This window comes from Elephas maximus, chromosome 1 (assembly GCF_024166365.1).
Source record: "Elephas maximus indicus isolate mEleMax1 chromosome 1, mEleMax1 primary haplotype, whole genome shotgun sequence".
Lineage (NCBI taxonomy): Eukaryota > Metazoa > Chordata > Mammalia > Proboscidea > Elephantidae > Elephas > Elephas maximus.
Window position 1 is genome coordinate 167,241,336 of NC_064819.1, and position 15,308 is coordinate 167,256,643.

The following is a 15,308-nucleotide window of genomic DNA, read 5'->3' on the forward strand; positions in this document are numbered from 1 at the left end:
TCTTTTATTCCCTTGTACCAAAGTGTTTAGAAGAACATTTATAAACCTCAAAAATATTAACTTCATTACAATTTTTCTTTGGATTTTAATACATTTAGTCTTTATTTTACAAATGTCTTTGCATTGTGTTCTTGAAAAGTCTGTGACCTCTTTCAGGTTCTACATTTCTGGTGCTTTACCTTCTTCATTTCTATACGTACGAAAAAAATATGAAGAGGTATTTTTATAGAGAAGTCTCTGTTTCAGACTGATGTGACACTTACTGTATATGAATTGATAGCTTTGGACATGAAGTAGCCACTTTAACATTTTTAAGCCTTCTGGTACTTTATTGAGTTAGCCTTTTTATGTATAAACAGCCCTTTTTTTCATAAAACTCAACAGTATTTAGGGGTTAAATTTTAGACATTGTGCCAAATGAAACTATAATTGCTTTAATGTTTTGAAACCATTATGAACTTTTGTTGGTAAAATGAAGAGCAGAAAAGTGATGTTTTAAAAATATATCATACATAGATGAATATATTCTGCTGGTGTTCTTTGAAGCATTTGCATCTTTAAATCCATTTTTGAAAACCAAAGACATTTTATTTTGTCTTTAATAATTTGTTTACTTATCCTCTCTGAAATTAGAATTTTAGAAACATCATTTTAACATTTTTATTTTACTACATTAGTTAATTCTTAGAAATACTGTTTGTATAACTGAATATTGATAGCCCCATTCTGTATATGACACTAAGATAACCAATGAAAAATTATTTAGGCAGTCACCCAATTTATTTTCCCACAACTCCTGGATGACTGTTTACACTGAGCTGGCTAAATCAAACATTTTTTTTTTTTTCACTAGGAGTGACTGATCATTATGTCTAAGTATATATTCTAATGTTATGATCATTTTTTGAAATACATTCCTAAGTACTAACTAAAGAAGAAAAATCTTAACTTATAAATTTCCACTTTCATTAATAATTGTCAATAACTGTAAAATTATTTTGGTTAGTGATGGCTTTAAGTAAGTCTAAAAATTATAGACAGAATTTGAGTTTTTCAGCTGAAATCACAAATCATCCATGTTACAGCTCAGTGTTAAAATGAATCAAATTTATCTCTTGAGAATATGTAGTATTCTATTATATTTGTTTCTATGTGTCATTTTCAAATAATAACTAAGCTGTATCTCTTTGCACAGTTCTTTTTATACACATTCTGTTTAAAAGAAAAATAAAGGGTGAGAGATTTAATTCCTTAAAATAGCTTGTTTAATTGTTATTATAATTATTTTCTTTGGATTTTTTTACATATCGATCAGCTCATTTGATTTTTTATGGAATGAGCTTTGTATATATACACGACCTTCTAAAAAATTAGGAAAAGGAAATTAATGTAATTTTTTTGACCAAAACAGGTGACAAAACATTACACTGGAAAGAAACAACTGCTTTGATTTTACATTATTTCCGCATTCTGTCTCCACGTAATCTATATTCCCTAGTTTAGCAAATGAGGTGCTTCAGGATCTGTCTCTGTGCACCACTGTAATTTTATCTTTTGCTCCTTCACAACTTGTACCTTTTCTCTGAAGACAACAACAACAACAACAAAAAAAAACCAGTTGCTGGGAGTCAATTCTGACTCAAGGCAACCCCATGTATGTGAGAGTAGAACTGTACTCCATAGTGTTTTCAGTGGCTGATTTTTTGGAAATAGATGGCCAGCCCTTTCTTCTGAGGGCCTCTGGGTACCTTTCAGTTAGCAGCCTAGGAAGTTAACCATTTGAACCACTTGGGGACTCCATGTTTACTCTAGCTGTATTAAATTACTTTCAGTTTTCCAAGGTCTTCCAGCTTTTCCAAAACTCTTCCTTTTGACTTGAACATACTTTGTTCATTTTTCCACGGCAAACTGTCGTTAGTCATTTTAGAGTAGGCATTTAAGACTAGGTGGTGGTGCAGTGGTTAAGCACTCAGCTGATAACCGAAAGATCAGTGATTTGAACCTACCAGCTACTCTGCAGGATAAGGATGTGGCAATCTGTTTCCGTAAAGATTACAGCCTAGGAAACTCTATGGGGCAGTTCTACTCTTCCTATAGGGTCACGTGAGTCAGAATTGACTCTACAGCAACAGTAACGAGTATCAACTTGTCCAGAAAACTTTTCCTAATCAATAGATAAAATGGGTTTGGGCACAGAACACAACCTATTTAGGCAAAGTCAGGATAAGTTTTTATTTCTTATTGTAACAAAACAAAGAGACCTGTGTATCTCTTTTTTCTTTTTAACTTGGCTGATTTCTGATACTGTCATCGCTCTAAAAACACTCCCCTTGAGAAAGTAGGGAAAGTATTTTGCCCATTTTAATGCACATTGTGCATTAAACCTAGCGCCTGTTTTCTGTGAATTCTATTCACGTCTCCATTACACTTTGTCTGTGGAGTCTATTTTGACTCATAGTAATCCCATGTGACAGAGCAGAACTACCCCATAGAATTTTTTAGGCTGTACAGATTGCCAGGTCTTTCTTCCATGGGGCTGCTGGGTGGATTCAAACTGCCCACCTTTCAGTTAACAGCTGAGCTCTTAACTGTTGGGCAACTAGAGCTCCTCCATGACACCTTAGACCACTATTTTATTTGTATTTGTTGGTTTCTGTATGTGTCTCCCTATTATACTCCTAATACTTTTAGGACCAGGATCTACTGTTTTATATTTCCAGGGTCTTCAACAATGCCTGGTGGTGTAACATCTGTTTTTCTATTAATCTATTATCTAAATTAATAACAAAGTTTATTCTAGTTACTTATTTAGAAAAGCTTATCATAAAGAATAAAAAAAGAACTGTGTTTCTATGGTGGTAAATTAAATAATTATAGGTCTATTAGAAGAGCCAGTTTTATCTTGACAAAGTAAGCTCTTGGGCTCAATTCTTCTTTATTTTTCCTGAGGGATATGTTATCAGGTTGAGCTACATAGCTGTTTAACACTTTACTTAATTTATTATAATGAATCTCAAAATATTTCTAGAATTTATCATTAGATATGCATGAGGATATAGAGAAATTCACAGTTTATTTACACTATCACAGTAATGCCTTTAACTTAGATTTCTTAAGTTTAGTAATGCATGCTTGTGGAATTATTCATTTATTCATCTAATATTTATTGAGAACCAAATATACAATGAGCTGTGTTTGGCAACTTTTAAAGGTAAGCAAAGATGTATTAGTCACCGTTTTTCAGCCCCAAAGTGCTTTGCTCTTTTTCTTCTGTTTCTCCCTTTTCCTTCTTCCTTCTAGTATTCTTTATAAGAACAAATGCAATTTCCTATTTTTATCTAAATAGTCTGGAAGATATATGAACTTTCTGGATAAAATTTAAGAATAGCTAATATCTTTTCATAGAAAACTCTTAGTTTTGATGATGATAGTGGTGAAAATAGTAATTATTGCTACTATTATTGAAGCTCTGGTGGCACAGTGGTTAAGACTTTGGCTGCTAACCAAAAGGTCGGCAGTTTGAATCCACTGGTCGGTCCTTGGAAACCCTGTGGACCTGTTGTACTATGTCTATAGGGTTACTATGAGTTGGAATCAACTCGATGGCAATGGGGTAATTATTATTTTAAAGGTAAAAATAAAATGTCTTTTATAGTAAATAGTTTGTGAAATATTGATCAAAACAGCTCTTGATTATGATGTCTTTATATTTCTCAATTGTTTGATAATTAACAGTTGTTTAAGAATGCCTCATTTTAAAATGAAAGTAGGTTAAAAAATAATAATTGAAAATAAAGCTGAAATACATGGACATTGTAAAACTAAAAAACTGTACATTGCATTCATTTCAGATGACCACAAGATGGTGTATTACATTTTTTATAATGCTTAATGGTTTTAATTTTGATGCAAATATATTAATGGATCAAAGATATAGTGTATTTTATTTATTCATACTTTTACAATAGTTATTTATTTTTTTTTATTTTTCAAATTTACCGCTTGTCCATTTGGAAAGATACTTTAAATACTTTTCTTGTCTGATTGTGTCTTAAAAAGTAACTGATTAACATTTGCATTTTCTGATTGATTTTCTTTGTCTCTTACCTCTTTCCGGATTTTACACATATTGCTACTTAAGGGTTACTCAGCAATCTGAGAAACTGTTGTACACCTGAGAAAATCTTCAGAGCACTTCAGGTGTATGTGGATTTGTTTGAAGGACCCTGTTTGTCACCTTCCAAATCTTATTTGTAACTGAAACAAACTGATTAATGTACAAAACTGTGATTTATGTAATATTTCTGATAAAATATTGCTTTTGTAGGCATAAATTATAAGTGATTTTAATCATTTTACTTTTTATAAAAATATTGCATTACATAATTATAGTTTACTCATTTATATTTAAAATTTGTCACCATTCCTTAAATATATGAATGTGTCCTCTTTTAAAAAATATATATAATTCTGCTTTCTTTTGATGTACAGCAACAGTAGTAGCATAACTTAGATAGTTCAATTTTTTTGTCTGATTTGTATGCAGAAATATTTTCTTTCTCACGTAATTTAAAATAGATTTGCCTGTACAAATCATTTTAATTAAACTGCTTGAACATGAATCTTTGAGTTCTCAGGTGTGGAAAATCTTTTTTTAAAAAACTAAATATATTGTTCCCTCTGTTCACTGTGAGTTGGAATCAACTCGTCAGCAATTGTTTTTGTTGTTGTTGTTACTTAAGAATAAACTAAATGTAGTAAAAATACCTGAGAAACAAAACATGTTAATTATTACTCAGACATTGAATTTGTAAGATAATGTGTCCCCATCTTAAACATATATTTTTGCTCTAAGATGATCGAAGTATTATTTTAAGAACTACATTGTATTGTTGTTTTCAGAAGAGAGTCCATTTTAGTTACTATAGTTATTTATATTATAGGACACTGTTAAATTATATGGAAGATGATCCCTAAATAATATTTTTCCAGTCACAGAAAGTTCAAAAGAAAAGTGAGAACATCTAAAATGTTCTTCAGGCTGCAGTTGAATAACGAACGTAAAAGGTGGCCACAAATCAGAATAGAAGAGGCACAAATAAATGAAACATTGCAATTTGGGGAACGATAAGGAGAAAATTGGAGTGGTTTAGTTTACACCTGCAAGACTAGGGATCAAGGGTGAAAGACTATTCATAAGGAAAACATTTTTTGAAGCTGGTTGAATCTGTTTTTCATGGAAACAGAAGAATTAAAGGAGATTGTTCATAGGTCCCTATATACAAATAGCTCTATAAAGTTGCCGTTAATGAAGTACTACTTTAAAATACCAAATAAAAAAGCAAACACGCTGCCAGCAAGTCATTCTAACTAATAATGACCTTACAGGACAAAATAAAACTGCCTTATCGGGTTTCCAAGGCTGTAAATCTTTACAGAAGCAGACTGCCACATCTTTTTCCTGTGGAGCAGCCGATGGGTTCCAACTACCAGACTTTCTGTTCGCAGCCGAGTGCTTTAACCACTGCACCACTGCTTTAAAATAGTCTCATAAATTATTTCTCAGAATGTTGAAGGATTAATTCTCACGAGAGCAATGCTCATTAAAGAAGCTATTTATTAGATAAGCTATAGGAATGCAAACTGTTATAAATCATCAGGAAAGATTTTATTTCAATATTTACATTTTTCCAAGTAATGTCTATTCACAAACCACAAAATATTTATCCTTTCCATTAATTACATTAATATATGGAATTTTAGCTGTGTTTAACTCTTCAGAAGTTGAAATTTCTAAATACATTTTTAATCTAAGAAAAAACCAGCTACAAAGCATGTGTTTCTGAGGTTAAAATTGTAAATAAATTTTGGACAAATAGGCAATTTTGAATGTTTCTGTATCACTGCCTTTCTCTGAGAGCAGTGTGTCTAAATTTCTGTTGATGACCTGTATAAGAACTGAATGGCTAATATTCAAAAATATCCTTACATGTAAATACAAAATCTTACTCTGCAATGAGGTACCAGTTTTCATTTTACTCACTAATTCACTTTCAAATTAACAAAAGTATTTTTAAATAATTCGTTTATGAACCATTACTCTGTTTATCCCCACAAATGATGTTTTTAAATTAAGATTGTAGCCTGACAGATAATGATTTTACAACTTTATTTTTATAAACAAAGTTTTTTTTAAGTATAGTTATCTCATTTGAATACAAAACGACCTCAAAAACACTCATTTGAATACAAAACAACGTCAAAAACACTGTAAATGTTATTGTCCATATTGCACAGGTAAGAATATTAAGTGCCCCAAGGGTCAAGTGCATTTCCCAATGTCAAAGATGCCTAACTCTATTTACGGTATACTATATTGCACACATACACGCACAGAAAAACAATCTTTTTTTTTTTTTATTGATGGTTTTCCATCCTAAACTTATATTCGGAAAAATAATATATACTAGGAATCTTAAATGGATAAACAGATTGTGGGTTTTTATCATAAGCACTGTCTAGCTACTGTACTTTTCTCTCCTTGGGTCTAGACATCAAGCATGGGTTTTGGAATAAAAGAGATGGGATCATATCTCAACTACATTCAAATTTGTATAAACCTTAGTTTTTTGAAATTTCTTTTAAAATGAATAAGTTGGGTTTAAAATACTCCATAAATGAAATTGTTTTAAAAATTAATATGGTTAATATACATAGAGTTCTTAGTATGAAGCCCTAGTGGCTCAGCAATTAAGAGCTCGGCTGCTAATCTGAAGGTCGGCAGTGTGAATCCACCAGCTGTTCCTTGGAAACCCTATTGGCCACTTCTACTCTGTGCTGTAGGGTCGCTAGGAGTTGGGACAATAAGCAGCTGTTGTTACAGTATCATTATTATTATTCCTAACGCTGATGTATTCCAACCATTGGACTTTAGGTAGAAAGAGCTTTTCCTAGAACTAAGCATTAGTTATTTGTGCGTATGAAAAATTGTATCTCTATGACTACCAACAAGAATGTGATGATTAACATTGCTTTTTCTTAAAATGTATTTTATAGCTCAATTGACGAAAATGATATTGAAACTTGTCGGACCTTATTTATTGATTTTTTAACCTTAAGTAGGGGAAGTGTAAGAATGTATAAAGATGCTCCATTTTTCTCTGTCTCATTGTATTTACAAAATGTAATATGAAGGTATTGGGTAACTGTTTCTGTAATGGTCAAGGTTTCTGAGAATATTTTAATCTTTGTTTATATGTTTATTGTTGAAATAATACAGGCTAAAGCCTAGCATTTTTGTCATTTTACTCACTAGGAAAGAAATGCATTTCTTTTTGCTCCATAAATTGTTCCTGTCTGCTTTATTATTTCACATTCAAAAAATTAACATTTATTCAGAATGAAGTTCAGGAAAAAGGTTCAGATGAAAATCAAACACTGCTAAGGGGGCAATCTAATATAATAAAGGAATCAAGAATGGAAGTCAAAAGAAAAGGGTTACCATCTTATCTCTGATACCAGTTATGTGCATGGCTTTAGATAGATAACTTGACTTCTTGGATCTTAGTTTGTTTAGCTGTAAAATTGCAGTGATTAAGCAACAGGAACAATGTGATCCTGCACGTAAAGTCTCTTCTGACTGCTTCTCTAAATAATAGTTTTTTTGTATAAGTTAGCTGCTCTAAAACTGAATGTGAGGGTCAAAGTTGCTATATATTTTTTTAACAAGAATATCTTAATAAGTCGTTTTTCATCTCTCATTGCTTCACTGTTATATTCATATAGCCTTAGGTCAATTCACACTTCTGAATGTATACCATCAGCTATTTGATTTTTTTTTTAAAGCCCATAAATTAAAATTATAAATCAAAAGGAATGGGTCACATTAAATGACACTTATTTTCCTTATTTCATAGACTAATGTTTATATAAAATATATTACTTTCTATATACTTTTTATTCCATTTTAGTTAACATCTTACATGTGATAATTTTCTGTAATTTATCACAATGACTGATTTGTCTAAACTACATATAATTCAGAATTCTTTGGACGAATGACCTACAGAGTCAGAAATTAATTAGAAAAGTTTCAGAATGAACTAGTTTTCCATAATCAGTTATCAAATAATTTAAATGACAAACCCAACAATACAGTTTGGTTGCTATGAGCTAATATATATTAGAAAATTGAACTGCAAAATCTGATAAAACACGTTAAAGATATTTTGGTAGGACTTCAAGTAGCAAATATACACCAAAATGGTTGGAAATTATTTTAAATTAATTGTTGAATATCATTCTTTTAATTTTATACTATCAAAGAGTAAGACAGCAAGACACATAACATAGAGATTCCTCCTAAAAAATGAATACTAACTACAGACTTTTTTTTTTTTTTCCTAGTGAGAAATGTATAATATTTTATGATTGTTTCTCCTTTGGATGAAAGATGAATACCTATGTTCAACATGAAAGTGACTGCCTTAAAAGTTAAAAAATCAAACTGGTTATTTTTCATCAGTTGCTTTTTTTAAAAAGACATTGCTAAACATAACGATTTTAACCTAAAAGTGAAGTTTAAATATGTCAGTGTTCAATGTGAACCATGGTTACAAACAGATTTCTAATATTTAAAAAAAAAAGTCTGTGCTTCTTCAAGCAACTGTCACATCATGTTATCCAATAAAAAATGTATGTATAAATTTGAGAGTTCTGTTGTTAGTAATACATGAGTCTATACCAGTAACGATATTCTTGAGAACATCTGTCTGTGGACTATTTATGTATTTTCTGATTATACTTCAAATTCAAAATATAGCCTTAAAAAAAAGTAATGTAAGTATAGCCAAGTTCATACTTCAGTGGTGTTCAGACCTTCATTGTTTCAAGAAAAAGAGATGTATGGATATAGTGTAGCTCACTAAATATCACGAATTTTCTAACGAGTTTTAGTGACTTAAATGCGATTATACGTGCTGACAGCTCAAAGATTTAAATTTTCATTTTCAGGAATCTTCTATTTGGTTAGTGCCACCCTACCATCCAGACACTGTTTAGTAAACTTTTGAAACTTACTAAAAGAGGTTTTTAATAATGGTTAGTATCCATGTGCCTTTCCTTTTTTTCTTTTTGTAGTCTGTTAAATTAATGTGAAGAAACATTTTTTTGTTGTTATTTTCACCCTAAAGAACTTACTTTATTTAATGACACAACTTGTGAATTTCCCTTCCTAGAGAGTGGTGATTTGAGAGTCAAGATAGCTTACTTTTTGAATTCTTGCTTGCTTGCTTGCTTGCTTGCTTTTCTTCTTTCTTGATTACCTCTCTCTTTTCTTTCTTTCTTCTTCTTCTTCTTTTTTTTATTATAACCTGATGAACTCCTGCTTCAAGTCCACTTGGGTTTTTCAAAGCTTTATTTCATGGTTCAGTAAAAAAGGATTTACAAAAATTCCGATGATTATGAGAAGTAGGAAAGACAGTTTATTGTATAAAAAATGTTATTTAAAAGAGAGACAGTAATTTTTGGCAACATACAGCATGGGGAAACAACTGTATTTCTCAAAAATATCTGTAGGTTAAACTTTAGATTCTTACACAAATTTAGTAATTGAATTTGTATTTAAAAGCTCTAAAAAAAGAAAAGAATAAATGTTTGTGCTAGTGCCACAAATGAACAGTATTTTAGGATGTTATTAAATTCCTTTACCTTGTTGTGTTGATTCCAAAATCTTACTCACATAAAGAGTTTTTCATAGTTTTATGAAGGATTACAAATATTTTGTTAGTGAGAAGAAAAACTATTGTCTAATAATGACTTTGTTAGTAACCAGAGACAAAAACTATTTTTCAAGTAAACTAACACTTATAGGTCAAAAAAGAGTTGGCAAAATTCAGTTTATTTGGAGAAAATTAATTAAAAAATGATAACTTGAAAACAAATAATCAAGGCTAAAGGTTGCTTGATTAAAATTTTTACTTTCCCATAGCTTATAGACAGAGCCTAGAATGATAATCAAGAGGTTTACATGTATACAATTTTGAGATAGTGTCTAAATTTTTAAATATAATTTACTTAAGGTAATTATAAATTATAGAAGTTTTAACTATTCTGATCTTTGATTGGAACAGGTTCTTCAACTATATTTTATACTACTCAGTATTATAAATGTAAAACTACATAATTGCTTAAAATAATTTTATATACTTTTATTTATAGTGTGAGGTAAGTATAGAGTACTTAATACAGAGTTTATTCCTTAACTTACTAGAAATAAAATTGAGTCATTTCATAGTTGAATGTGTATGTATACTTATGATATTTTTTTCCCAATAAAATAATCTGGTTAGACCACTCTCTTGAGTATGGAGAAAATTAATTAATATTTGTATGGATTATTTTTGAAACTAAGATAATCAAAATATCTGAATATTCAGATTTTCAAAAAACAATGTTATAAATTATTAAACATTTGGGAAATGCCTTGATTAGAAGTGAAGCCTTATTTCAAACAATTTGATGTTATTCACATCCTATAACATTTTTAAGTGTCATTTGGGATCAAGGTGTGACCTGCTCATATCGTCTAATCAATTCTTCTGTTAAATGTTTCAACAGAGAGCCAGGACTAAGTTATCTCAAGACTATGTATCCTTCCCCCTCTTGGAGACAGATTTTTCCATTTCTTCAGTGTTGTCATCATCACCATCTTCATCATCATTATCATCCTGTTCTTAATAAGTACATCTAATAGTACGTATTAAGCAACACATGTGTCCATACGCTGGCTGTCAGCTACCATATAAATCTTTCAATATAAACATAATTCATGAATTTCAGGACCTTGTAGTTTAACACATAATAAATATCGCATGGCAGTAACTCTGTAGTTAATGGGGAATTCACATGTAGCATTTTATTTATCACCCCATTACAAGTGCTAATAAATTAATATTTTACTAAATTAATGTTATTAAACAAATACTAAAGTTTTGCCTGATTTGATTACTGTTATATTGCATTTTGTAAGCTTCTAATTCTGAAAACAAAACAAAACTTATTTAAGGAATTGAATTTGAAACATTGTTAAACATAAATTAAAATATTAGGGTCGTGTCGCTATTACTGTTTATTCAGATAGCATTTAAAGAATACATACGTGTACAGTCTCTGCCATGAGAACTTGATCTCTGCTGTTTGCAATTCAGTGAGAGTGACATATAGAAGACCTAGGGGCCAGATAGAAGAAATACATGATAATGAGTGCAAACTATTAAGGGGATAAAACCAAACCCAGTGAAAATAATGAACCTGGCTAATTACTGAGATAAGGGATGAAGATGTAGTGTAGGAAAGATAAAATAACTCAGCAGGGCACTAGAGCAAGGAGAAAATGGAGAGCCATTATAAGAAAAAATAGGATATTTGGATTTGACCTGATTCTTAGACATTACTGCTATTAATAAATTGTTGTTAAAAATATATTATCCTGGTATTTGTGAGCCTTTTGGGAAGGAATAGGGTAGTTATGGAGTTAGGAAGACCATGACTATGGAAACTATCCAATGAACCATAAAAGAAAAAAGAGGATCTAGTCAGGGATGGGAAGGAAAGTACTAGAGAAGGGTCAAAAATCGCAGAACTCTGCATCAGGGCATTCTGCTGGAATCTCTGGTGTGAGATGCAGAAAATCAACCCACCTTCTCTCTGAACCAGATTTATCTGTCACATGGATGCCTACTTTAATTCAAAGTATTATTTTTAACGTGACATAAAGATTCTGAATGCAAAACCATTTTTAAAAATATGACACAAAAGAGGTATTGAATATGTTTTATCTGGTATTCTCTAAGAATTAGCCTGATTTGATAAATAACAAAGCAGCAACACAGAAAGCAAAAATAAAGCCAATCACAAGCATATTTGCTTTGGTTTATTTCATTATGTTTTTGAGTCACTTTTTGTAATTGTGTAAATTTTTCATGCTTGTCCACATCTTTTGTTGCTGTCCACATTTTTGATTCTTGCACAGAAACGGCCTAAGTCACAGACCATCTGAGTTTCAATAAAATACACCACTAGTTTATGAATCCGATTTAAATGCAACTAACACACGTGTCCCTATGGAGCAGCTCTCTGTGTCCTATGGGGTTGCTATGAGTCAGAATTAACTTGATGGAAATGGGTTTTCTTAACACACATGTACCTCGATCAGGTTCAGAGTGACTACCAAAATTTTACTTCACATATATGACTCCATAGTAGGAATTTGAGGAGCATGTAATAATAAGCTCCAGATATAGAATTTCTAGCAAATCTCTTTCCAATGAGGTGGGAATTAAGAAAAAAATATATTTCTATGGTGATTTTTTATCCTCATAAGATAGGTTATTTACCAGCTTTCAGTTATCAAGCTGATTATGAAAAAAAGAAAATAAAGTTAACATTTTTATAGCTTTTTAACACGGTAAAATTTGCCATTTTCTGATTAAGTCACATTTATTTCTAATCACCATTCATGTCTTTATGCATAATCACAAAAAAATGAAATATTCAAAATTATGTTCTTTTTTTCCTGTCTAACTGTATGAGTGCTGTTTTTGTTCTGTTTTGAGATCCTCAGTGGAAAGCCCATGTTTACAGGAAGTTTGTATAGCCCATGTTGTCATCTAAAAAGTAGTGTATTTCTTTTTAATATCAAGAATGCATATCTGGTTATAGATCTGTGTATATGTGTATGTGTTTAAGTTTTATAGTAGATCTTTTCCTATAATGCTATTTTATGTTATAGAGTGTCATCTGGAATTTTTATTCAATATATGTGCAGTATGTGTATTAGTAGTTAGCAGTTCACTTTAGTATCAGGCAGAGATTTTCTTTAAGCCAGCCCACCTCGATAACATATTTTCATTATCATGTGTTGTATATTAAAAGTGTAACAATTTGTTTTTTTGTAGTATTTTTTTTTCAAATCTCAAGGCTTCTTTGTTGACTGAGAATTATTTTAATATTGTTTCTGAACAGTGGCAGTTTATTGGTTTTGTAATACTTAAATTTCTCTGTTCTTCTGTAGAGGTCCTTCTGTAGCGCCATGGTGGAAGAACTGAGGATGTCCCTGAAGTGCCAGCGTCGGTTAAAACACAAGCCACAGGCCCCAGTTATTGTGAAAACAGAAGAAGTTATCAACATGCACACATTTAACGACAGAAGGTTGCCAGGTAAAGAAACCATGGCATAAAGCTGGGAGGCCAAACACCCAAGCACAAACTGTCGTCTTTTTCCAAACAATTTAGCGAGAATGTTTCCTGTGGAAATATGCAACCTGTGCAAAATAAAAATGAGTTACCTCATGCCGCTGTGTCTATGAACTAGAGACTTTGTGATCTAAACAGTTGCAGCGATCAGACTTGATTTACAAGCATCATGGATCAACCAAGTTACACGGGGTTACACTGTTTATCGTGGGTTCCTCCCTTCTTCTGAGTGAATGTTACATACGCATTTTGTGGCTGGTTTCAAATGCAGTCCAGTGAGAAATTATAGGTTCTTTTCGAAGTCCAACTGTTGCCAGGAGATGGAATATCAGTGCCCAACAGGGTAACCAGTAAAAGAATCATTAAGAATAAAAATACTTGGAATCAGCAACAACTGTAGTGTTACAAGAAACAATACAGTCTTCTGAACTTCCAGATAATAGAGGTGATGATGTTACTAGCCCCCAACTACTCAGTATAATGATCATCTGAATAGACAGTATGTGTTCATAGGATGTGAAACAAATGTAATACAAAACAAACCTGGATTTCATGGCAAGTGAATATAAAGCAGATCGTCATCAGTTTGATTTTTTGTATTTCTTGACAGTCTGTGTCATTGATTGAAATAGAAATGTCAGTTACCAAGGCAATAATGTTTTTTCTTAAATTCACCAAGGCAGGAGCTTTAACATGCAACTCTATAAAATCCTTCCCATCCCCCACCCCACACACACCCTTTCACCAACCTTACCCCAAGAATAAGAAACCAACAGTTGGCTCAGTGATTCTGAATTAATAAGGGTGATGTTTTGCAATCTTTGTCATAAGTTGTAGAAGAGGGCTGAATTCTGATAGTTATGTGGAAGACTGAAGCTTTCCTTCTAACATTCAGATATGTCAGTCCAAACCCTTGTTCCTGCCATAAATGAACTCGATGGAGCCTGGGCAGATCTCGGTAAGAGAAAGGGGACCGGTCAACTATAGAAAAGTATGCGTGGAGAACTTTGAAGTGGACTGCATTTATCAATACAGTCACAATGTTAAATGAACAAAATCCTTGAGCAGTTTTTTTCAAAAAAATGTTCAGGTTTATTTGTGGAAATGCAAGATTTCTATGAAAATAGTTTTTGTATGGAAATTTTTGTAATACTTTTTATCAACAAAATAAGAACATGTGTTCCAGTCAGGGGTGTGATGTCAAGCATGAATGGTAGTGCGTGTGCACCACCAACGTTTGGTGAAAACTATTTTTATCAAGAGAAAAGGAATCATAGAAGAGAAATATTTTCAAGTTAGATAATATAAAAGCTAGGTGCACTACCACCACTGCTTACCATGCCACACCCCTGGTTTCCACAAGGCTGATAACATACTGTAATGAACAATTGTGTGTAAAATGGTAAAAGACACAGACCTCTTGACAACATTGTGATAACAGTTGAGTGCACACAGTTTGCTGTTTGAATCCAATGCACAAAATTAAAAAAAAAAAACATTAAAATTATGTCCATTTTACTTTCAGCTTTGACTTTCGTTTTTCTCTTGTATCTGCACATGACTGCACAATATGCCGTACTTTATCTTTGCATTAAGGGCAGCCACAGCTTGAATCTTTCTAGGTCATTAAGGATGGCCACTTCCCAGAGACCTGGAGAAAAAGAATGAAAGCTTGGGGGATGAGCTCTTAGGGCCGAGAAAAAGCTGGACTAGAAGATAAAATAAGATCTTTAGGGTGAGAACAATTCGAATGGGGAAAATAGCATGTTCTTGAGTTGACAGTCATAGCCTTCTTTACAAGTGAATGTTGGCTATATTTATAGGATGTACAAGACTATGGAAACCCTGGTGGTGTAGCGGTTAAGAATTATAGCTATTAACCAAAAGGTCAGCAATACAAATCTACCAGGAGCTCATGGCAAACTGTATGGGGCAGTTCTACCCTGCTCTGTAGGGTTGCTATGAGTCGGAATCAACTTGACAGCAATGAGTTTTTTTTTTTTTTTTTTTTTTGGTTTGTAAGACTGTGGAGTGATGACTGATACATATTTGAAA

The 15,308-nt window shown here is 31.9% G+C and overlaps 1 protein-coding gene across 2 annotated transcripts in view; it reads left to right on the forward strand.

Annotated features, from left to right (window-relative positions):
* GRIK2 (glutamate ionotropic receptor kainate type subunit 2) overlaps positions 1-13,315 on the forward strand; it is a 770,475-nt gene extending 757,160 nt beyond the window's left edge. Inside the window, exon 16 of one of the 2 annotated variants that reach the window (XM_049897980.1) lies at positions 13,073-13,315. In XM_049897980.1, the coding sequence (XP_049753937.1) occupies positions 13,073-13,237 (165 nt within the window). In that variant the 3' untranslated portion in view covers positions 13,238-13,315. Of the gene's footprint in view, positions 1-9,012; positions 9,061-13,072 lie in introns of those variants that run through there. The other variant, XM_049897988.1, reaches the window with a different exon arrangement.
* Positions 13,316-15,308: the final 1,993 nt, after the last annotated feature.